The sequence below is a fragment of the Lolium rigidum genome, chromosome 7, assembly GCF_022539505.1.
Source record: "Lolium rigidum isolate FL_2022 chromosome 7, APGP_CSIRO_Lrig_0.1, whole genome shotgun sequence".
NCBI lineage: Eukaryota > Viridiplantae > Streptophyta > Magnoliopsida > Poales > Poaceae > Lolium > Lolium rigidum.
In genome coordinates this window covers 166,341,341-166,366,533 of record NC_061514.1, presented here as the reverse complement: position 1 = coordinate 166,366,533, position 25,193 = coordinate 166,341,341, and the positions used below count along the sequence as shown (strand labels likewise).

The 25,193-nt window shown below is 50.5% G+C and overlaps 2 protein-coding genes across 2 annotated transcripts; one reads left to right on the top strand and one right to left on the bottom strand.

Moving 5' to 3' along the window:
- Window positions 1–1,182: 1,182 nt before the first annotated feature.
- Window positions 1,183–3,221, top strand: LOC124675315 (7-deoxyloganetin glucosyltransferase-like). The gene is made up of 2 exons (XM_047211379.1): window positions 1,183–1,862; window positions 2,163–3,221. The coding sequence occupies exons 1-2, from the start codon at window positions 1,334–1,336 to the stop codon at window positions 3,101–3,103; spliced, it is 1,470 nt and encodes a 489-aa protein (XP_047067335.1). The 5' UTR covers window positions 1,183–1,333; the 3' UTR covers window positions 3,104–3,221.
- Window positions 3,222–12,678: 9,457 nt separating this feature from the next.
- On the bottom strand, window positions 12,679–14,163 carry LOC124672243 (7-deoxyloganetin glucosyltransferase-like). The gene has a single exon (XM_047208507.1). It carries the CDS (start codon window positions 14,161–14,163, stop codon window positions 12,679–12,681), a length of 1,485 nt encoding a protein of 494 aa, XP_047064463.1.
- Between the last annotated feature and the right edge of the window lie 11,030 nt (window positions 14,164–25,193).

Below are 25,193 nucleotides of genomic sequence, written 5' to 3'. Positions count from 1 at the left end.
TACCGACAGGATTACTCCCTTCAATCGCAGTTACTTTGCATTATAGGTTTGGTCAAAATTAAATTTTATAATCTATGACCAAATAACACCGAGAAGTACTTTTGAACAGTATGGGTCATGTTGCACATACGGATGAGATTACTCCCTTCAATCCCGCATTCTAGGTTTTGGTGCTCTCAACAAATACTACTGGCACTACCAGGCAAAATCTGTAGACACTCTCGAAGTATATCGACTCCATCATGCATAGATAGTCATCGATTGCATCTAGGAGAACTCCATATACAAGATGGTGCATATCAGCCATGCACTTCTGAATTGATGAGAAGCTCCACAAGCGGTGCAGTCTTTCTTGCATATAAAGTATGTGCCCCCTGATGCCGAACACAATCTCTATTTATCTCAAATTGCCGCTGAAAATCCTTGGGCGTAAGTATTGCGTAATCGGTGAAGTAGTTGGAGTCAAGGAACAATGCGTCGGCGAGCCGACTTCGGTCCTTGTTCGGCGCTTTCCCAACCCTTGAACCGCCACACCGAGGGGCAAAGAGTATGTGATGTTGAAGGCAGAGGAGGTTGCTCAAGATCAGCTGCCATGTTGCCGTTGGGAGGTGGCGAAATGCGATGTGGACGGACTGCTGGCGCCTCCAACTTGGTCCTTCCGTGTAGAGACCGACATGGGGTTGTCGATGATTTTAGTAGGTTCCAAATTATACAAGTTTATTTTATTGAACACACCAGTGAGAACTTCAAAACACCATCAACCCTTAAAATACTACTCCCTCCGGTCTGATTTAATCGACGACGCGTTGTTGTGAAGGCTGCTAGCATGTTTGAGTTGGTCTCTGCGTCGACTAAAAGAGTCCGAACTCCGAAGGTAGTACTATATATAAAAGTATTATTGGGTGCCCAGTGAAACGGCTCTACAACTCTCTGGCACATGTACACAGTCACACAGAGTGCCCACCTTCTTGGAACCAGTCCAAATTACAACCGATCGACCCATGACGATTGACGTCTGATTAGCAAGTGGCCAATGAGTCACCAGATATTATACGCCGGCCTTGCGCAAACGAAATATGGAGCGCGGATCTCGTGGTACACCCACCACACACTGCAATCTGAATTCCGAACACAAAATACTTGGACAAATAATTCAGGAAGCCAACGACTGTAGTAGCACCGCGACCTGTCAGTCACTGCTGAACTGAAAATATTATAGCAGATGCCCTTCGGCTCATGTGACCGAGTACTACTACTGGCTAGTGAGTGCGAGCCAAGTGAAGCAAGGAGTGAGGCAGTGAGAGATCGATCTGCAAGGTGAAGCAAGCTAGCCATGGGGTCGATGGCGCCGCCGGGAGAGAGGCCGCACGCCGTGATGATCCCGTACCCGTCGCAGGGCCACATCACGCCGATGCTGCAGCTGGCCAAGCTGCTCCACGCCAGGGGCTTCCACGTCACCTTCGTCAACAACCAGTTCAACCAACGCCGCCTCCTGCGCTCGCAGGGCGCGGACACGCTGGCCGGCGTGCCCGCGTTCCGGTTCGCCGCCATCGACGACGGCCTCCCGCCGTCCGACCCCGACGCCACGCAGGACGTCCCCGCGCTCTGCTACTCCACCATGACCACCTGCCATCCCAGGTTCAAGGAGCTCGTCGCCAAGCTCAACGAGGAGGCCGAGGTATCCGGCGGGGCGCTGCCGCCCGTCACATGCGTGGTGGCCGACAGCACCATGACCTTCGCGCTCCGCGCCGCGCGGGAGCTCGGCCTCCGCTGCGCTGCGCTCTGGACCGCCAGCGCCTGTGGCTTCCTGTGCTACTACCACTTCAAGGATCTACGCGACCGTGGGATCATCCCTCTCAAAGGTACCATATCTGCATGTTGCTATATCCATATATGTTCACAACACCGGGTTTCTTCAATTAGCAACTAACGCATGTTGTAGTCTCATGATTTGTCGCTGTTGTGTTGTACTTGTACCATGTTGTCCTCAACTCCTGCCTTATTGCATCATAAGAAGAAATAAAATTCCTACAAGACTATAATAATCGTATTCTGCAAGCTCGATTTTATTTATTTGCCGTGTGAAGATCTAGCTAGTAGTAGAAATTTCCGAGGTCACATGGAGTCCACTAGTAATAGATTACGAGTTCTTGCTGCTGCAGACGAGGCGCAGCTGAGCAATGGATATCTGGACGACACGACCGTCGACTGGATACCGGCGGTGCCCAAGGACCTGCGGCTGCGCGACCTCCCGAGCTTCGTGCGCACCACGGACCCGGACGACATCATGTTCAACTTCTTCATCCACGAGACGGCCGGCATGTCGCAGGCGTCGGGGGTGGTCATCAACACCTTCGACGAGCTCGACGCGCCGCTGCTCGACGCCATGTCCAGGCTCCTACCGACCGTCTACACCGCGGGGCCGCTCCACCTCACCGTCCGCAACAACGTGCCGGAGGAGAGCCCGGCTGCCGCGCTCGCCTCCAGCCTGTGGAAGGAGCAGGACGCGCCGCTCCGGTGGCTCGACGGCCGGGCGCCTCGCTCCGTGGTGTACGTCAACTTCGGGAGCATCACGGTGATGTCGAACGAGCAGCTGCTGGAGTTCGCGTGGGGGCTGGCCAACACCGGCTACGCCTTCCTGTGGAACGTGCGGCCCGACCTCGTGAAGGGCGGCGAGGAGGCTGCGCTGCCGCCGGAGTTCTCGGCGGAGACGGAGGGGCGGAGCATGCTGTCGACCTGGTGCCCGCAGGCCAAGGTGCTGGAGCACGAGGCCGTGGGGGTGTTCCTCACGCACTCCGGGTGGAACTCCGCGCTGGAGAGCATCAGCGGCGGCGTGCCGATGGTGTGCTGGCCCTTCTTCGCGGAGCAGCAGACCAACTGCCGTTACAAGTGCACGGAGTGGGGCGTCGGGATGGAGATCGGCGACGACGTGAGGAGGGCCCAGGTGGAGGGGATGATACGGGAGGTCATGGAGGGGGAGAAGGGGCGAGAGATGCGCCGCCGTGTGACGGAGCTCCGGGACTGCGCGGTGGCCTCCGCGGGGCGTGACGGGCGGTCCATGCGCAATGTTGATAGGCTCATCAACGAGGTGTTGCTGGCTTAGAACACCCGCCTCGTTGCCAACATAGCGGCGGATGCTTTTGGACATCATTTTGAATTGTGTACCATAGTTATAGTAAGTACTTGCATGGATTAAAAGGATTTAAGAAATTTGGATTTTACTTGTGATTTATATGATTTGCATCTCTGCCCCACATGTTATTTGGGCCGTTAGAGTCTACTCCCTCACTTTATTGTAAGATAAGACCGCCGAAAGAAAACCTAACTGCCTTCTGTGTCCCTTTTCGTCCTAGAGGCGACTCCGGAGCCATCTCGGCCCTAAGTACACCTCACTCACATCCCCAACCTCCCCATGGCTGAGGTCGGAGGAGGAGGAGGCCGCTCGACCGGTGCTTGGTGTCCTTACGCCTCACTAGTAGAAACAAGGGCTTTGGTTTTTTTCTCCAAAGAGCTTTTGCACCGGATTTGGCACGAATTGGTGCTAAAGGGGTCATTAGCACCGGTTCGTGCGGTCTGGACGTCCAGGTGACCAGCCGCGGCATTAGCACCGGTTCGTGCGGGACCTTTTGCACCGGTTCGTAACACGAACCGGTGCTAAAGGTTTGGCGTCAGCCGCAAACCCTTTAGCACCAGTTCGTGCCAAATCCGGTGCTAAAGGTCTACCCTTTAGCACCGGTTCGTAACACGAACCGGTGCAAAAGGTTTTTCTGCTCCTCACGCACCTCCACACCCCCCCCCCCCGTGGATCGCCTTTTTTAACACTGTAAAATAGAAAAGAAAATGATAGAAAATTCAAAAAATAAAATCTTTTGAGATTCATGTATGTTATGCAACCTATTAGGGAAAATTAACAAATTTTAACTTTTATTGCAAAAAATGTTTGAAAATGGTAAAACCGCACTAACTTTTGCATACGACGTCGAAAAAAACGTATAATATATCAAAATCATCGTGGGAAAAAGTTACATCCGATTTCACCGGGCTTTACCCGGTTAGCTAATTTTTAGATTCTGAAATTCCTAAAAATATGAAAGCAGGAAGATTTTAATTTTTTTCCAGAAATTTAGGATTTTTTTTAAAAAATTAAAATTAATAATTGCATCCTGCATAAACATTACTATTACTTTTAGCAAATTATAAGATTTTCAAATTTTCAGGTTTTAGGTTTGGCAAAAAAAAATTAAAATAATTAAAAATAATACAAATTATACAGTTAATGTTTATTTATTTATTCAAGATTATTATTACAACATTACTTTTGTTTATTAAAATAATTATTTGAAATTCGAACAATAAAGAAATATGATATCGACCGACATGTTAATAGGATTGATATGATACTAGTATCACATACATGCGCGTGAAGCACTTGAATGCGGGATGGAAAGGAACTTGGAAGTTAAGCGTGCTAGTGCTATAGTAGTGGGAGGATGGGTGACCGAGCGGGAAGTTTGAGCACGAGTAAGTCTAGAGATAAGGGTAGTTAAAGACTAAACTTGTGAAATAACTAAAATATTAGAAATTTTGAAAAAAAAGAAAAAAAGAGGGAGTGAAAAATAATTCGATTTTTTTTACGGTAGCGGGGGTTCTACCGCGGCAGCATTTTGGGACGTTTTTCTGCCACGGCAGACCCTTTAGCACCGGTTCGTATTACGAACCGGTGCTAAAGGTCCTCCCTCTCGGATGCTCGAGAGCCACCACGTGGTGCACCCTTTAGCACCGGTTCGCAACTGAACCGGTGCTAAAGGGGAGGGGGGGCTTTTGCACCGGATTGTTTGCACCGGTTCACAATCCGGTGCATATGGCCCAAATGAACCGGTGCAAAAGGCCCGTTTTCCACTAGTGCCTCGTGTTTGGCACCACCATGGCCGCTGAAGACTAAGAGTCATAGGTGTCGAGAGAGGATTTTCTAACGGAGCCGGTAACTTGTGCAAATATGGTTTCGCTTGCTTGGAGTTGTCAATGTCAGAGCCGTCCTCAACTAGAGTAGTGGGAGGATGGGTGACCGAGCGGGAAGTTTGAGCACGAGTAAGTAATTGGACTAGAGATAAGGGTAGTTAGAGACTAAACTTGTGAAATAACTTAAATATTAGAAATTCTGAAAAAAAAGAGGGAGTGAAAAATAATTTGAATTTTTTTACGGTAGCGGGGTTCTACCACAACAACGTTTTGGGACGTTTTTCTGCCGCGGCAGACCCTTTAGCACCGGTTCGCAACTGAACCGGTGCTAAAAGGGGGGGGCTTTTGCACCGGATTGTTTGCACCGGTTCACAATCCGGTGCATATGGCCCAAATGAACCGGTGCAAAAGGCCCGTTTTCCACTAGTGTCTCGTGTTTGGCACCACCATGGCCGCTGAAGACTAAGAGTCATAGGTGTCGAGAGAGGATTTTCTAACGGAGCCAGTAACTTGTGCAAATATGGTTTCGCTTGCTTGGAGTTGTCAATGTCAGAGCGGTCCTCAACTCCTCATGATGAATCCTTCCCTAGCGATCAGTACTTCACATTAGTGTGTTCGGCAATGGGGGGCAACAACACATGATGCCTTTTTTTTTGGTATTGCTCTTTCAATACCGACTCTTCACTCTTCATTAGCCCCGTGTGAAAATCTTAGGTTTGATCTTCATTGGTTTCACATGGCAATGACGTTTCTTTAATCGTTTCCTTGTTGAAGGTCTTTTCTCGAGATTGAATGCATAGTTTAAAAAACAGGACCGGTGAGCCGACTAGTTTGCTAGTCGGACCACCGGTTCATCCGGTTCGATGGCGACAAGAAACCATTATTTTTAATTAAAATTTAAGAAAAAATTGGAACAAAAATGACCATAAAAGATATGAAAAATGGTATATTTCAATATGTAAGAACTAAACAACGTGAGTTCAAATGGTATTGGACATTATATGTGGAGCTATTTCTTCCTAGATGTAGTTCTTTTCTGGTTTTTTACTGTTTGTACCGTTACCTCTTAAAAAACTAGTGAGGTTATCAGTTTAAGTTTTTTTTTCCAGTCGAACCACCAAATCGGTCTGGTTTTTAAAACTATGTCTCCTGGATATGGTGATTAGACTGAGTGATATCATTGACTAGGCACTGTCGCCTTTCTAGAGACATCGCTTATTAATTAGAATCTTTCTCGGAACCTAGGTGTTGTGTCAATGGTGGTCGTGGCATGTTCATGTTGCTGCGAACCTCTGTTTGTTTTGCTTGGAAGTGCCTTTTTTTCATTTCTATTTTAACCGTGTGTATTTTTAATATCTAGACTAGCTCTCGACATCACATTGTTGTAGATGCTAGATATAATTAGTATCATGTGGAGTTTTTTTTGTTTCAAAAAAGCCAATCTAAAATGTTTTGAGAAGCTAATTAATTAGCTTTCCAAAACGTCTACAGAGGAATATAACTTTCCTCGCTAGAAAACGATAATGTCAATGATGGTGTCGCAGTTTCATAGAAAAAAAAAAGATGATTGTGTCCCAACGTGCCATGTTTGCTGACATGCTTGCATTGGCCACACCGATCGCAACAGAGAAACAAACCCATAGGAAGAGAACTCTCAGCACGCTGCCACGAAAGGGAACAGGACAAGCCCCAAGCTATCAAGGGTTCTGGACTTCTGGTGATGGTGCCCAAGTTGGACATTTTCTATGATCGGGGCTGGTGTCCATCACGACCGTCTGTATATCCCGGTTATTATCTGGGTGATTAGGATTTAGGAGACGTGACGCCGGCGACGGATGACACCAGGATCACAGGTGGTGGACTCTTGTACGCATGTATGGATCATCGTCGGTGTAGACTAAGCATGGACTTGCTCGTTAGCTACCATCCAAGTGCTGTTGTACCGATCGGTCCGTCCCTGCGTACAGCTGATAGCACATCAGAATCAGATACGGTTTCTGTCAAAACAATAAAAGATACTGTTGGAGGCTTGGAGCTGACAGTATGGGCAATTCCCATACATGGACCAGGTCGGCCGTTACCGTGTGCCACACACGCCGCACACCCCCTGCGCGCGGTATGGGCCGGCCTGGTCGGCCCAGTTCACTGTCTATTTTATGTTTTCTGTTTCTTTATTATTATTATTATTTTCCTTTTTTTCCGTTTCTTTCTTATTTTGTTTTTCTTTCTCTTCTTTTTGTTCAAATAAAAATTGTTCAAAGTCAAAAACTGTGTAAATTCGAAAATTGTTCGAATTCGAAAATCGTTCAATTTTAAAATTTGTTCAAGTTTGAAAAATTATTCAATTTGGAAATTTGTTCAAAATTGAAAATATTCCAATTCAAAATTTGTTGAAATTTGAAATTGTTCAAATTCAAAACAGAGAAAAAATGGAAAGAAGAAATGAGAAAGGAAAAAAAAGAAAAACAAACTAGGCTGGCCCAACATACCTGGCCTGGGTGTGCGGTGGTCCGTCCGTACCGACCTGGTCGGCGAATAGCACCTCCCGATAGTATGCGCCGGCCAGCGAGAGAGCTATCCTCCGACATTAGCGGGGGATAAGGAACATTGGACTGCAGGTGCGCTGTGGCCTTTTTGGGCGGCCAGCTCACTGGTTCCGTATTGTTGCAGTGGAGAAAATATGCAGACGGGAAAAAACCGGTAATGCTGAACTTACAGACTGGGTCGGTTACGGATGATTTGCCTTCTTTGTAAAATCTGAGTTCGTAGGAAATTTTTGTATAATCTTTCCGTTGTGTAGCATTACTCGGAAAAAAACATTGCTGACATTTCATAATAAAATGTTCATGTGTTAATTTTCTCTTTTAGATTATCTTTTTGATCAGTCGAGTATATAAAAAAATGTTCATATATACATCATATACAATGCCAATGCTAGTCATGAAAATGTATCTATTACTTTCATCCTAGTCATGGAAAGTGTTCTGATCGATCATGTAAAGTTTTATTCTTTCTTTTTTGGATGTGTGCATCCGTATTATTATTAGGATGTAGGCTGGATCTAATCGATATCTCCGCGATATAAATATATTCTATTTATCAAAAAATAGTGTTCACAACACGTATACGAAAATATTAAACTTTTGTTGTTGTTCCTTTTCAATCTACTGTGTAAACAAATGACCATTATGACAAAAAATATCTACCGGTGAACAAACTAAAATACAGGACTAAAATGTCTACAAAATTAATATTAGAGATATTTATTATCGGATTACTATTCCTAGTCTTATGCAGTGAAAGTGAATAAAAGCCCAAGCATCAAATCACGGTCGATATCTAAAAAATTAAGAGGCAGACAGGAACAATTCAAAGATGAAGGGTTCAAGCTAAAAATAAATATCCGAGATGTTGGAGAGTTATGTGGGCTAGTTCAATTTATACCATGCACCACCGTCTAGTCCAGAACTATGCTTCCTACCTACTAACTCAAGGGTAGATTGATTATTTTCCAAGCCCCTCAAGCATATAAATATTCCCCATTGGGCACCCTCACTTGAATTCAACTCAATGGGGGATGTTTCGAGATTGAAGTCCTGTATGAAGTTGAATAGCTCTACTCACGAGTTGTACTAGTTTAACACGACTCAAATCCAGGTCGAGCAAGAGAGATCTTTGAAGTGACTCTTGAGAAGCCTAGTGCATCCCGAGTTTCGTTAGAATGTTCACAATTTGTAGTGTCATATAGTAGTATCATGTACTCCGTATATGATACAAGTGCATGATACTATCTTCATAATGCATGGTATCATAGAGTAGTGTCATATTCATATTATATTTATTAATTTCTAGAATCTCAATGAGGAAATTGTGTACAAGATCTGTTTAGCATTTTTTTTTAGTTTTACGTGCTATAGATAGTATAATATCACTATCATCTCTTGCTTCATTAATTGTAGTGAGACATCAGCTTTTTTTGCATGAACGTAATTCATAATGATACTATCTAAATACCGACAGTGGGTAGTCTTAGTCAAGGCTCTTTCCTTGGCGCTCTCGAAGCACATCTCAAGTCCGCACTTAATTGCATTTTCTAGAAAAAGATATTGGTCGAAGTTCATACCGAGACAGAAGGAGTACAGGAGGGGAAAGTAGAGGTTAATATATTATATGTTTTTACATGGTTAGGCCTCAATGCCCATTGTCACACACGAACATATTGTAATCATTTCTTTAAGTATATCAAAGTTTATCGATGTGAATTAATCAAATAACTGGGTTTCCCAAAAGATGCACTAACTAGTGCAACTACAACATCAAGGACGCAAATTTAGAAATAGATTGAGAAACTAACAATATGAAGAAATGTAGTGACGCAGTTACAATAACGTTATGTGATGTAGTTAAATTTTGTACACATGCAATAATATTTAAAAGAAATGTATATTGAGAACCTAACAATATAATAACGCAATTTCGTGTACAATACTGCTTACTTATAACTTTACGTACATGATTAATAATGATATAGCCAGGTACTAAATAAAATCTACATTGTCTACAATATAATATCGTGATTTTGTGTACAACGCTACGACCATTTATAACTTTATGTACAATATAGGCAGCCATGTACTAACTAAAATCTACATATATAACAATATATATGGGAAATCTAACTTCCTACTTCACTACGTTTCAAAAATAACTGAACTTCTATGTTCATTTTAAGTCAAATTTCTCTAAATCAGATTTCTTGGTCCCAAAAAACAAACTTTTGAATTTATGAATTTCATGATACATCTATTAAGAAAAAAAACAAGTGGTTTAGATGTTGATACATCTCCTGTAAACAATATCAGAATTCAAAAATCGCACGCGATCTTTCGCGTTTTTTTGTTGTTGATGGAAACGTGGTGCTGTATTGATTAAAACACATCTATACAAAGGTGTTCCAGGATGCAATCCAGAACAGACTATGAAATAAACTAGAGTTTACATTTTAACATGATTTTGCTAAAGCATGTGTTGTTTCATTAAAAACACGCTTCACATGGCAGAAGGATACTGAAGTGAAGCCACTCACCAACTGCTTGATACCAGTCACAACCAATCCAAAGACGATCTATCCATGTGTCATGAGTTGAATCGTTGTACTAGAGAGAGACAATCAAATGCAAAAATCACTTTGCTCTTTCCATCATCTCAAGCTAGCTCAACCGCACGCCGAAGAACCAAAGCCTCCGCATACTTAGGTGGTTGGAGCCTTTGTTTATGCTGGTGACAAGCCATCAAGCAAGTGCACAGGTGATCTCTCATGACCATTCTTACACACATGCACTCAGCAGCTTCAAATACCGCATCATCAGAGTTAATACGAATCGTACGCTTTCAGCGGTGGTGTAAAAGCAACTATTGTAGGATTGGACACCCACCTTTGATGGAGGTTTGGTTTGGCTCTCACACCGAAGTTGCTAGAAAAGAAATTGTGTGCCCTGCAACTTTGGCATGTTAGGTGGCAACTTTCAAGAGTTTCTAGGGCTGTAGGATGTAAAAACGAATGGCTGCAGATCTGCTCGCGCTGGGAAGCTAGATTTCTCACGTTCTCCCACTAAGAATTATGTGTTCTCAAACTTCTAACAAGTTAAGAACCTCAATTATTTTGGGAAAGGGCAATTAGATACATCTATTTGCTAAATATAACGAACATAGCTACATAAATGATAGTGGCAACCGAACTACTTTATTCAGAAACAAAATGGCAAATTTTCTTTTGGTTTGGCCAAAAGAGAACAATCACGCAGGCTGCAAACTAAATATTCGTTTCAGTCGGATGATGTCACTAAATCTTAGTTGCAACTCCTGTTGCAAGTGATAACTAGCACGAATTACAAAGCAAATCTAATGATGTGGAACTTAACTGAGCATAAAATTAGTTCTTAGAGAACTAGCAAATCCCAACGGGAAACGCTGCTGTTCCCCCGGGGGATCACGTCTTGCGATCGTCCGGATCCATCCACGGACGCGTGTCCCGCGAACGTGCGAGCCAGGGGGGCCCACCCGAGCGTTATCCTTTCCTTAGCTTTTCCCCCACATTCTATCTACTCCCGGCCATGGCTAGAGCTTCGCCCGACCATGGCTCCGATCCGCTCGGCACAAGCACCGCAAGCTCGAGACTAAGCCCGCCGCTGCACCGCCTCCATGCAGCCACCGCGCCACCGCGTGCCCCTCCCTCCTCCAGCGCACGTCGCGTCGTCATACTCTGCTGCACAATTTCTCCTCCCCTCCTATATCTCTATCGAAGTTGCAGAGGACACCGGTGCTGCGGATGGGGGAGAGACCACCGCCGCTGCGAGCCCAGGTCCCAGAGACTGTGAGGCTGCAGCGGGGTCCGGCGGCGCTGCGTGGGCTAGCTGCGAGAGGAGATCTGGCGGTGCTGGTATAGCCTTGCGGGGATGCTGCCATCGGTGAGCGCCCCTGCTACAAGCTGCCGGCGGCGCTGCTACCAGATGCCGGCGGCGCTGCTACATGCTTCAGGTGGCGCCGCTACAATAGCGCCACGGCGTTGCTACAAGAAGCCGCCGGCGCTGCTACAATCTCCCGTCTGTGGTGCTACAATCGGTCGGTGACCCGCCGGTTCTGCTACATGCTGCAGGTGGCCCGGCGGCGCTACAATCGCTCGGCGGCCCGGCGGCGCTACTACAATAGCGCGGCGGTCATGCTACATGCCGTAGGTGGCGCCGCTACAATTGCCCGGCGGCGCTGCTACAATCGCCTAGCGGCGCTGCTACAAGCGACGGGCGTCGATGGTGGTTCAATAGGCCGCCAGCACTGCTACAATCTACCGCCGGCGTTGCTACGAAATGCCGCCGGTGCTGCTACAATCCGTCCACCGCCGGTGCTGCTTCAATCCGTCGCCGTCAGCGCTGCGAGCGGCGCCCGGCGTTGCTACTATCCGCCCCAAGACATCTCCTCCGGCTGTTGCTACGAGTGCTGCAAGTGGCGCCCGACCTTGCTACTAGCAGCACCATGATTTGCAGCCAGCGGCGCCGGCAGTTGCAACTAGCGTCGCCGACAGTTGCAGCATGTCGTCTACTGGCCGGGCTGGATGGCATCCTCGTCGGAGTTGGACGCGGGTCAGGGCAAAGCTGACTGCCCGTCGGCGCCTATGGCCATGGGTCCATGAGTGCCTATGCTCTTCTGTACGCGGAGGCTTTTTTTTGTTTTCAGCACCAAGGAGTCGACGTCGCCGGAGATGGTGGCGGAGAGGGCGATGGTGCTGCCAGCGGGGCGAGAGGCAGTTCTACCTACGTGGGGGACGGAAGTCTCGGGACGTTGACGTTTCTTCCTTTTTTTTCTGCGGCGTTGGAGCGGTTAACTCGGATGGATTGGCTCGATCAACCACATCTAACGGCTGGGGACCCGGGGGATCGGAGGATTTGATCCCCCGGGGGACGCTCAGCACCGCCCCTAAATATAAGCCTGATATTGGGAAACCATTGATAGTCACCATGAACATAATAAGAATTGGAATTTGCTAGTTCTTAGCTAGCTGAGAATTAACTTCGTGCCTAGTCAAGTTTTAGATCATTTAGTTTGCATTGTAATTTATGCTAATCATGAGTTGCAACTGAGATTTAATGATAGTATCTGATTGAGAACAAACGAAGTTAAATAATCACACCCATAAGAATTCGATGAAAATCAAATTCGTGTGATTTAATTTCCGGCAGCAGATGGATTGACCGCTTGACCGGTCTTGCCGCGCAGGATATGAATTAGTCTGTCCAGATTGACCTCCGCTGCGCCACCTGGCAGCGTCGCCCGCGCGGCCTTGTCCTTCCACTCCGCCGAGCGCCGGCGCATCTCCTTCCCCTTGTCCCCCTCCATGGCATCCTGAATCTTCTCCGCCACGTCCGCCCGCCTGACCTCCCCGCCGATCTCCATCCCGACGCCCCACTCCGTGCGCTTGTACCTGCAGTTGGTCTGCTGCTCCGCGAAGAAGGGCCAGCTCAGCATTGGCACGCCGGCGCAGAGGCTCTCCAGCGTGGAGTTCCACCCGGAGTGCGTCAGGAAGACGCCGACGGCGTCGTGCACGATCACCTTCTCCTGCGGGCACCACGTGGTCAGGAGGCCGCGGCCCTCGATGGCGGCGGAGAACTCCGGCGGCAGCACGGCCGCGTCGCCCTTGACGAGGTCGGGGCGCACGTTCCACAGGAAGGGGTAGCCGCTGTTGGCCAGGCCCCACGCGAACTCCAGCATCTGCTCGTTGCTCATCACCGTGATGCTGCCGTAGTTGACGTACACCACCGAGCGGGGCGGGCGGCGGTCGAGCCACTCGAGCAGGCCGTCCTGCTCCTTCCACAGGTTGGACTCCACGGCCACGTCGAGAGGGGAGCCCTTGGGAATGACGCGGCGGACTTGGAGGAGGAGCGGGCCAACGACGCAGACGGGCGGGAGGATCGCTCGCATGGCGTCGAGCTCCCGACCCTCTAGGTCGTCGAAGGAGTTGACGACGACGGCGTCGGGCTGCGACGCAGCCCGCGCGGTCTCGCGGATGAGGAAGTTGAGCATGATGGCGTTGGGATCCGTGGTGCGGATGAAGTCGGGGAAGTCGCGCAGCTGGAAGCCGTCGCAGACGCCGGGCACGCCGTGGACGACCGTGTCCAGGTACCCGTCCGTGAGCTGCGCCTCGTCCTTGAGCGGCACGAGCCCCTGCTCGACCAGGTTCTTGTAGTAGTTGTACGCCATGAACCCGCAGACGCTGGCCGTCCACAGCCCGGCGTGCGGAATGCCGATCTCCTTCGCGGCGTCGTAGGCCCACGACATGACGGCGTCGCAGAGGAGGCACGTTACCGGCGGCACACCGGAGGAAGGGTCGTTGAGGCTGGCCAGGAGCGCGGTGAGGTGCGGGAGGCAGGTGGTCATGGTGGAGTGGCAGAGCGCGGGGATGTCCTGGGTGGCGTCGGCGTCGGGCGGCGGGAGGCCGTCCGGGATCTTGGTGAAGTCGAAGCCCGGGCAGCCGTGGAACGCGGCCGCGCCCCGCGATTTGAGGAGGCGGCCGTAGTTGTACTCGGTGAGGACGAAGGTGACGTGGAAGCCCCGGGCGTGCAGCAGCTTGGCCAGCTTGAGCATCGGCGTGATGTGGCCCTGCGCCGGGAACGGGACGCACACCGCGTGTGGCTTCTGCTCCGTCGACCCCATGGTCTCTCGATCGAGCGGTTCTGCACTGAGAAATCACACACTAGACACTACTAGAGACGAAAGCAACTGAGTTGCTGTGATTGACTTGGTGCAAACTTAATTTGTTGCACTGGTACTATATAACAGTGCGAGCTGTGACCAACAGTGATGCGGACGGCTAATTTGACGGGTAATTTATAGGGCGGTTAAGAGCGCAGCCAGTGGCGCTGCCATAGAAATTCTTACAAAATTCGTTAATTTTTAAAGATAAAAGTTGCCCTAGTTGCGCGCATCCATGTGCTCAGCAGCTGTTCGTCACGAAGTAGACTGGGCTTCTCGGTCTTGGAGCATGGAGCGCATGGCCGATTGTTTAAGCATGACGATGGCTTCGCCACATGATTCGATGCGAGCCGATCGGCATGGCTGGTGCGCCGTGCTGTTTTCGTCTGGCTGGAGCCGCTGAGCCCGGACGACCTGCACGTAAAATAATCCGTTCGATCTGTCTGCAACCTAACGTGATGATGATGCTAACCTCCTAATTATTTGGCTCCTTGGACGGCTTATATATACGTGGATTTTAGTTTTTGTTTAGACAAACCTGCTAAGTATTGATCATAAGAAATGTTTTACATTATTACCTGGAACCCTAAGCCGAAGGTGGCGACCTGGTCCTACTACTAAAGACTGCTTAGCTTGGCTGGCATAAAATTCGATGGTATGCTCTTATAAACATGGGTGTGACTATTTGAATTAACTTTGTTCTCAGTCAGATAATGTTATCAAATTTTAGTTGCAAAAATGTAACAATAGCTTATGTGTTAGCTATAACCCCTCTGAAGATTAGTTTTCGACGGGTGTTGAGTGGTAACAAATAGATTTCATGGGTACAATTGTGTCGCAAACTGATGACGGTAAACTTGAATGAAGAAAAACATCGTTTTATCTGGGGTCTAACACCTAATGGCTTGTTTTCGGTACGTCTATGTATGAGAACATTATGAGTGACCATACCCCTTTTTTGAGAAATTATCTTTGGAAGGTTAAATTTTCCTCAAGATAAAGATATTCATGTGGTTTCTGAGCAATAAGGTTTTGTTAACTAAGGATAATCTAGCTAAACGACACTGAAATAGGTGCACGAAGTGTGTTTTTTGTGGAGACGAGGAATCTATTCGACACCTTTTCTTTGAGTGTCCTTTAGCTAGGTTTCTTTGGCGTACAGTTAATTTCACGTATGATCTTCCACCTCCAACCAATACTATTAATATGTTTGGTAATTGGTTGAATGGAGTAGATAAACAATCTAAGGCTTTTATCCGGATTGGGGTTTCTGCTTTATGTTGATCTATATGGCGAGTCAGAAATAATATTATCTTTATTAAAAAACAATCTTTTCATTTCTTGCAGGTTATCCATATGGTGTCACATTGGATTCAGCTGTGGGCCCTTCTTTCGCCGGAGAGACAGCGGGATGTCATGATTTCTGGATGCACACGGCTCCAGATGGTCGCTCAGAATATTTGGTGCCAGGCTGGCTGGCGTCATACTAGAAGACTACTGGATGTGATCTCAGAGTAGTTTGTGTTTCTTTCGCTGGTTGATTTTTGTATCAATTCTTGGCGATGCTTGAGTTGTAAAACAATACTCTACTTGAATCTTTTTAATAAATGTCCGTGGGCATCATCATGATGCAGAAGCCGGGGTTATATCCCCATTTTGAAAAAAAGTTGCAACTCATGTTTATGACATAGGTACACTCAGGTACTTCTAGCCTTAGTTTCTCAAATCACTGAGCCATACTGCCCGCTCGTGCCTTCACATATATGCTTTACCGTAGTTTGCAATCAGACGCAGTCCGTACCCTTAAGAGAGAAAGATCTTCTGCTAGGGCTAGGGCTAGGGCTTCATGAAAAGCTAGGGCTTCGCCTTCGACGGTTCCCAATCCCATATCCCATCGATAACTAAGCTGAGGAGCCCAAATACAAACCTTCATTATCCCTACATGGCACTAGTAGCTCCTATGCTACGTGTTCTAGCCATAGCGGGATCCACATTGGTTTTAGCTATACGGTGGAGGCAGTCATGAAGTGCCGTTACTCGCCCTAGACTGTCTCCATGATGGTACTGCTGCTGCAGGCTTTGGCAAAGCTTGAAGCTCCATTAGGAACTCATTGATGAAAGCAAACTTAGACAAAGGGCTCCAGGGATGAAGGGCTCTGAATTTTTTTCTCATGTATAGCCTTCTTATAGAACTCGAAGTAGCCCATAATGTGACAGCATTCAGTATCAACTGATCAGGTGGTAGCGTATCCATCATATCGAATTACTATAATCTTGCATTTGTTTCTCCATTAGACACCATTTGCTCAACCATTTCTACAACCATTAAAGCCCATACACTTATATCTGTATTGCACTCAACAAGGGAATGTCTCCAAGAGTTGGCATTTCCACATAGCGAACAATTACCCGTGGTCTCCATATGTTGATATTCTAGAAAATCTGCAGTTGGGAGAGACCGCCGAGGCAAACACCAAAGGAAAAATCGAATCTTCGATGGTACAGAAGTTTTCCATAACGAACACCAACATTTCTCTTAAGCTTCATAATTTGAAGATCCAGCGTTTCCGTCGGAATTCAGAATAATTCTCTCGACGAATCTTAGTGTTTACTAGCACATGATATGCTGTTCTAACCGAAAAGTGCCCTCTCGATCATAGTTCCACACCCACTAATCTGATTGTGTCGTCGTGGTGAACAGACAGATGCCATGGAATGGCTTAAGTTGTGACCGAATGTGCGCTAGAGGATCCGGGGGAGGGTTTGGTTAACAGGGAAAGAAGATGAAAAAAAACCGGTATGTATTCCTTAACTTGACCCTTGGCCAGAGGTAGAAGATGTGCAGTACAAGTCTCTTCCCTGGTTGTGAAAAAAAACCGGTATGTATCTCCTTCACCAGCAGCCCTTCGACCTTCCCCGACCTGCCAATGGTGCCACATCCGTGGGCGACTTCTGACTTTGGCGTGGCTACAGCTGAGGACTCGGTGCAGGTCTCTGTTGTTGCCTCGCAGGTCGACGATATGCGGCTGGCAGGCGAGCCAGCTGCAGGAGAAGCGATGCAGCGGGAGCCAGCGGAGGACTTCCTGCAGATGCTGTTCAAGGTGCCGCCGGCGGCGATCCTGGGGACCTCTCCCCTCAACCCGGCGTCTCCGGCGCAGGTGGCTGCCACACCCAAGCGTAGTCTGCGTCAAGCGAAGACGGCGAACTCCACCCCGGTGGCGCAGCGGGCCACACTACGCCTGGCCAAAGAGATGAACGTGATCTCTGGCGACGAGCGGCGCGTCGAGGAGGCGGCGGCCGGCCTCGTCGAGCGATTCAAGGAGCCTCTCTCGGAGGTTGACATCGACGGCCTGGCGATCCTGACTCGTGTCGACCGTGACGCGGTGCACCGTGCCACCCAGCAGGCCGTCGCGGGCAGAGCCGCCGCGCTGGCGAACTAGTTTCTCAATGTTTAGCAACTTAGTCATAGCGCAGCAGCCACCGGGCTTCACCTGGTGTTTCGTTTCTTGTTTGGGTTGGTGTGGTCCGTTCTACTCCGGGACGGCGGGTTTGAGGCTGGTCAGTTGGGCGCCGTCCCGCCCACATGTATGCTCTGGTTGTGTCCTTTTCACCATGAATTGCTTGCTGCTGCTGCCTTCGTGTCTCTTGTGCCTTCTGCTCCTTCGGCTGATTTCGCCTGGTTTCCAAGATGAGTGAAGCAATCTGCCCCATCTTGTCCTGGAACCCGAGGGGCCTCAACATGCCGGCGCGTCGCACTGCGGTGGCTGAGCTCGCCTCCGCGGCCAAGACGTCGATTCTCTGTCTACAGGAAACCAAGCTCGATCACATTGATAGGTCTTTAGCTATCGAGATCGCGGGCTCTTCGCGGCAGGACTTCGTCTACCTTCCTGCGGAGGAAACCCGCGGTGGTATCGCCATTTTCTGGGACTCTGCGGTAGTCTCGCTGACAAACTCGCAAAATCGCAACCACTCCGTCACGGCGACGGTCACGATGATCTCTTCTGGCTCCTCCTTCCTGTTCACGGTCGTCTACGGTCCTTCCGTCGATGCAGATAAGCCAGCTTTCCTGCAGGAGCTGGCCGCGATTCGGCCTCCGGCGGGCATGCCGTGGCTCATAGTGGGGGATTTCAACCTCATCTATGAGGCGAGGGACAAAAGCAACACGAATTTCTGCCGTAGGCTCATGGGCCAATTTCGGGCAGCCATTGATGCATCCGAGCTCATGGAGCTCCGCTGCTCCAATCGCCGCTTCTCTTGGTCTAACGAGCGTGCCGACCCGACGCTGGTTTACCTCGACCGTTTCTTCTACAACGTCGCTTGGGACGCGCTTTTTTCGCCAAGCACGGTCCAAGCCCTCTCGTCGTCACACTCTGATCACTGCCCCCTACTTCTGTCCTGCATCTGCGCGCCGCCGAGGAAACCGCGCTTCAGGTTCGAGAACTTCTGGACGCGCCAGGAAGGGTTCATCGACACGGTCAAATCGGCATGGTCCGCAGACCTGCGATCGACCAACCCTTTCACTCGCCTTCGTGTCAAGCTAGGAAGAACGGCTCGTGCTCTGCGAGCATGGAGCAAAGGGCAGTTCGGCGATGTCAGATTCCAATTACACCTAGCCAACGAAATCATCCTGCGGCTGGACGTAGCGCAGGAGAGCAGGGTTCTCTCTGATCTTGAATTCCACCTCCGCAAAACCCTCAAGGTGAGGGTGCTGGGCCTCGCCGCGATCGAGAGGTCGAGACGACGACAAGCTTCCAGGATCACATGGCTTCGGGAAGGGGATGCAAACACCCGCTTTTTCCACGTGAAAATCAACTCCAGGCGACGCAAGAATTTCATCTCAGCGCTAACTACGGACACGACCATCGCCACCACGCACAAAGACAAGGAAGACGCTCTGTTTGAGCACTTCAACACCGTTCTAGGTACATCGGTCCCTCGTGAACGCTCGATGAACTGGGAGGCGCTGAACCTTGCCACCTTGCCTGACGCCGGCCTCGACAACCCTTTCACGGCTAAGGAAGTTTGGGAGGCCATCAAAGACTCCCCGGCCGAGAAAGCCCCCGGCCCCGACGGGTTTAACGGCATCTTCTATAGACGATGCTGGGGTATCATCAGGCCAGAAATCATGGCCGTTTTTCAACATCTCTTCCGCCTCGCCGGCGGCGATTTCGCTTCTCTCAACCGCGCCTTCGTCTGCTTGCTCCCCAAGTCTGCTGGTGCGTCGCGGATCAGCGACTTTAGGCCGATTAGCTTGATACACTCCGTGGCCAAGCTCTTCGCCAAGGTTCTCGCCCGACGCCTGTCGCCGGTGATAGGTGCGATGATATCTCCGGCGCAAAGTGCGTTTCTGAAGAACAAGGCCCTGCATGACAACTACCTCTACGTCAGAAACACTGCCAGAACCCTTCATCGTCGCAAACGGCCATCGCTCCTATTCAAATTGGATTTCGCAAAGGCTTTCGATTCGGTCTCATGGGAATATCTCCTGGAGCTGTTGCAACGCCTGGGTTTCTCATCCCGCTGGCGGGATTGGCTTTCCCTGCTCCTATCCTCGGCGGCCTCGGAGATCATCCTCAACGGCACTAACGGCAGGCCCATTAGGCACCGGCGTGGGCTACGCCAGGGCGACCCTCTGTCGCCCCTCCTCTTCATACTTGCGCTGGACCCGCTCCAACGGATCCTCCAGCTGGCTACAGAGGCCGGAGTTCTCTCTACGCTCCCTATTCGGGAGGCCAAGCTCCGCACAAGCCTCTACGCAGATGACGCGGTGTTATTCCTCAATCCCGTGCGTGCCGAGGTGGTGGCCATCCTCCGGATCCTACACGACTTTGGGCTTGCTACAGGCCTCCGCATCAACATCGCCAAGTGCTCCATTGCTCCGATCAGATGCAACAATGTCAACCTCGACGATGTCCTCTCACCCTTCGCCGGAGAGCGCGTCACATTTCCCATCCGCTACCTAGGCATGCCGCTTTGCCTCGGCCGGATGCGCCTGGTTCATCTTCAACACATTCTCGATCGGGCGCGCTCTCATCTCGCCTCTTGGAAGGGGCGTTGGACCAATGCGGGTGGACGCAAAACCCTCGTCACTTCGGTCATCAGCACGCTCCCGACCTTCGCCATGACAGCGCTCAAGCTTCCTCCAAAGTTTCTGAAGGAGTTTGACAAGATCCGAAGAAACTTTCTGTGGGACATCGAGGAAGAAACCAACGCGGGGGGTAAATGCAAGGTACGGTGGAAGTCAGTTTGCTCGCCGCTGGACGTCGGCGGCCTCGGCGTGCCGAACTTGGAGTTCTTTGGCCGTGCGCTACGGCTTCGCTGGCTGTGGCATGAATGGAGCCTGCCGCTGCGGCCTTGGGTGGGCATGGAAACTCCCTGCGACGCGCATGACCTTGAGCTCTTCCATCAAGCCACGAGAGTCAGTTTAGGCGATGGGAACCGTGCCAGGTTCTGGCGATCCTCCTGGCTCGGAGACGCGCCGCTTTGCATGCAATTCCCTCGGCTATTTCATAGATCAAGAAGAAAGAACAAGTCCGTCGCCATGGCGCTCAACGACCACAGATGGGTCCATGATATGCGTCGGAATTTTCCTCCGGAGCTGCTGCCAGAGTTCCTCCACCTCTGGCGCACCCTGCAAACCGTCGTGCTGCGCCCAGAAACTCCGGACAAGATCAGATGGATCCTCACCACCGATGGCTGCTACTCCGCAGCGTCCGCCTACCACCTCCACTTCGAGGGGCAAACCCGTTCCATTGCTCCAGCGATGATCTGGTCGCCATGGGCACCGCCCAAATGCCGAGTTTTTGCATGGCTGTTGCTCCAAAACCGCCTTTGGTGCGCCGATCGTTTGCAACGAAGACAGTGCCCCAATTCGTATTTCTGCCCCATGTGCATCAGAAATCTGGAGACGTCATGGCACTTGTTCTTCGAGTGCCCTTTCACCAGGTCAATATGGGCGTCGGTTGCCACTTGGACTCACTGCTCGGCGCTGGATCCGTCGGTTTGGAGACACAACTCTTCCATGACGGATGTTTGGCATTCGATGATGGAGCACTGTCATCAACCGGCCAGAAAAGGAGTCGCGTCCCTCTTCATCCTCGTGTGCTGGGCGATCTGGAGCGAGCGAAACGCCAGGATTTTCCGCGGCAAATCATCGCCACTACGCACCATCATTTCATGGATCCGTGACGAGGCCAGAGAATGGAGTTTCGCCAATGCCAAAGCTCTGAGACGGCTCATGTTCGAGCCTCCTTGAGCGATCGCACTCCTGCTCCTCTCTCTCTTTTCTTTTTTCTCTCTTTTTCCCAGGTCATCCGAGGCGTAATTACGCCATCGTATCATCTATGTAAAGTTTTTCCCCCTGCTAATCAATGAAAGCCAGACCCCTGGTTATTTCAAAAAAAAAAAAGTCTCTTCCTATCTGCTGATGAACAACCTAAATTCTCTCTAGGTGCGAACTCGTCCCGCGCAGGGGTGTGCCCCCTCTCCTTATATAGGGGAGAGGGTGGCTTACAAGGCAAGAAACCCTAATGGAATCTAGGATGAGCTAAGCTACTTTATAAAGCTACTTTGGCCCAGCTGGCACCAGTTATGACTTTAATCAGGGAGCTGTGACCTCCACCGGTATCTTAAATATCGTCATCTTGCTTTGGCGCCAGGGCTTCGTTTAAAGCTGATTTGCTTCGCTCATCCTTGTCCTCTAGCTCCCGAAGGAATCTTTGACCAGAGTGCCGACAGGCTACAGTAACCCCTGGTTCCGGTTTTCCGGTACCTTTACCTCTTGTTCCGGTACCTTCTCACATAGCCGCACAGCCTCTCAGAGCTAGTACTTTGGTATACCCCTCTGGGGATACCGGTTTGTACCAACTCCAGTTAGCTGAACTTAAAGATTCCGGATCACTCTGTGATCCGGTTTAACATGACCCAAACATGGCGAACTTGCCATACTCTTGGCCTACCGGGGGCCATCGCCCCAACATTTGTCCCCGAAGCTGGTATAGCCTGGCGGAATCTTTCCGACAGGCCATGCCAGGTTCCTCCTCAAAACGTACCGGATTAATTCTTCCGGTTTCCATTTAAGCCCATCCGGCACCTTGCCGAACTTACTTATCCAAACTACTTCCATCGAACATCTCCGGCTTCTTTTCGCCGGTTTCTTTGTTCTTAAAGCTCACCTCGACGAAGTCGAAAATATCTTGAAGTCTGTGCCTGTCAGAGACATGCGCACTATGTCTGACGCGCCAGTGTGGCGTCAAGTCCTTCGACTCCCGCGCGCAATTAATGTGCCACTACTGATCCCTGTGGCCTTCCGTGTGGCTTCCTCATACGGCGCGTGTATCGTCGGGCCACGTGGCGGCCCACAAAGCGAAGCGCCATGGGCCTGACGATTTTCGGCCCAAGACCCTCTCCTCTATTTAAGGCCGCGACGGTTCCTCGTCGCCTCCACGCTCTCACTTCATCTTCCAACCGCTCTCTGCGCACTCCACCGCTTGAGCTCCTCTCGCCGCCGTTCATCGTCGCGCCCAAGTTTTCCGGCGACCGCCCGCAGGAGCGCACCACAAAGCACGCTTCTCCTTTTCGGCCAAGATTGCGCCGCTGCGTCCTCAACCGGCCCAGGGACGCACCTCCGGATCTCCTTCTTCCTCACCGTTCGCCACCGTCGGTCGCCTCCTCGCCGAACTCCGGCGAACCCTTCACTCTGTCGAGCCTCAAGGTCTCCGCCGCCACCCTCAGGTCAGCCTCACAGATCCTGCATTCCTCTGCTCTTGCTGTTCATACCTGGCGCTGTAGGGTATTTATCCTCCCTTTCTTTTCGTATTTCTTCCTCTCGTAGATCTTCGGGAAGGAGTAGTTTGCGGGGAACTTGTTTTTAGTCAGTTCAACACTTAGCCAGACAATATCTTCGGAAGAAACCGGTGGGCTACCTTCCGGTGGAACCCAGTTTAGCAATTCCCCTGAGATTTCCTTGGGGGAAGAGCAATCCGAAGCTCCGAAATCCTACGGGCTCGAGGAAGAACTCGCCCGGATGGATGAAACCTCGGCCGCCCCGGAAGCTGATACCGGACGGGGCCAAGAGGCTAGCAGCTCCGGCCAAGGTTCCGGCGTGAACCTGGCCGCGTACACCCGCGGAGCCTGGAAGGGCTCTGGCGTGAAGGAAGCCGAGATCGATTGGCTGTATCGCTCCCGGAGGATACCGGAGCAGGTGACCTGCCGGACTCCTGGCAACGAGCTGGAGTGTGAGCCCCGAGAGGGAGAGGTTGTGGTCCTTGCCGCTCATTTTGAGCGCGGCTTTGGCCTCCCGGCGTCGGTCTTTTTCTGCCGGTTTCTAGATTTTTACGAGCTCCAACCTCACCACCTTCCCGGCAATGCCATTTTTTATCTTTCTTGCTATGTTTCCTTCATGGAGGCCTATATTGGCCTCCTCCCCACCATCAAAACCTTTGCCTGCTTCTTGAATCTTCGGATCAACTCGATCCAAGATAGGAAGCTTCCGAACCCCAAGCCTCCGGTTGAATGCAGGGCTTGCATTGTTACGGCCCGCTAGGGGAGCCCCTTCTACAAGTTCTCTGGTTTGGAGTCATGCCGAGCATGGCAGCAAACCTTCTTTTACGTCAAGAACAAAGGCAACGCTGACTTCATCAACCTTCCGGCATATGCTCCCGGTGCGCCCTCGCGAGCTAACTGGAAGCACAATCCGAAGAACACGCATGTCGAAACTAACCGGATTGTCCGGTTTATGGAGCAACTTAACAAGGATACCGACATCTGTTCTGACGATATAATCCGCGCATTCGTCGCGCGTCGGGTTCTTCCTCAGCAACACCGGATCCATAAGATAGGCCAGATGAGCGGCCGTAGGGATCCAACTAGGATCACCATCTACGGCCTCAGCAAGTCTGACGTGGTCCTCAAGGCCAAGCAGATTTGCCAAACCGAGATGCCGGCGGAGTGGTCCTGGGGCCTCGCACCCCTCAGCTACAGGAATCCCCCTTCTGCTGAAGTAAGAGCTTGGGAATCTGGAATCATGATTCCGGTAGAACTTTGATGTGTATCTAACTTGCTTTTTTCCAGGCCCTCGAGCGCTTTCCTCGCATCGCTGAGGAGGTACGGGAGCCTTGCCACAAGCGCCCCTTGGACAAGGAGGATCCGGATCCCTAGGTGGTAGGAAACAAGCACAAGATGGGCCCGACCCACACCTCGCGCCCTGGTAACTCTTCTGCCTCAAACGTGGACAATGGCTCTGGCAGCGATGATGATCTTCTTGTTCTTGAGGTACTTTATCCGCTTTCCCGGACTTATAAACTTTTCTCTATGAAACCAGATCCTGCTGACTGGAACCCTCAGGTCCAAGAGAATGTAACGCCCATCGCCGCCGAGGTGGGTCCTGAATGGGAGAGCAGGGTCCAGGCCCAAGCTTCCCGCGTCCGGAAGGCACCGGAGCCGGCAGCCGATGCCGGCCCCAGCATGGCTTCCCCGGCTAAGAGGGTGAAGAAGCCCAGCCTTGGGCCCCTTGGGCGGAAGCCGAAGAACAAGATCCCGACCTCCTCTGGGTAAAAACCGTCTTTTTCTTAGATTTTAACTCGGTATCTTTTCGTTCTTGTGACTAACTTTGTCTCTCTTTTTCAGAGCCGCCCTGGAACTTACCAGGAGCGCACCTGGATTGAGGCCGGAGACTCCCGCTGATGCCCGGCGAGCCTCACCTTCTCCTCGACAAAGTCCGGTACCTTCTAGTGCCGGCAAATCTCCGTCCTCCTTCGGGGAGGCAACACAAGTTCGGGGCGTGCGGCCCCTAAATCGACCAACTCCCGCGCGGAGGAGGATTCTTTCTCCCCTCCAGACTTCCAAGATACCGGCGCCAACGACATGGGCGCCGGCTCAGATGCTACCGGGCGGTCGGAACCTCTAGTTCCGCCCGCCCCCGAAAAGAAGAAGAAGAACTCCGCTTCCCCCTCCAAGGCCTCCGCTGCCACGCCTCCGCCGGCCAAACGCGC

Bases quoted from the DNA above. Each gene is read 5' to 3' on its own strand.
- LOC124675315 (XM_047211379.1), top strand. From the start codon at position 1,334: ATGGGGTCGATGGCGCCGCCGGGAGAGAGGCCGCACGCCGTGATGATC. The intron at 1,863-2,162 runs GTACCATATCTG...TTGCTGCTGCAG, and splicing joins TGGGATCATCCCTCTCAAAG to ACGAGGCGCAGCTGAGCAAT.
- LOC124672243 (XM_047208507.1), bottom strand. From the start codon at position 14,163: ATGGGGTCGACGGAGCAGAAGCCACACGCGGTGTGCGTCCCGTTCCCG.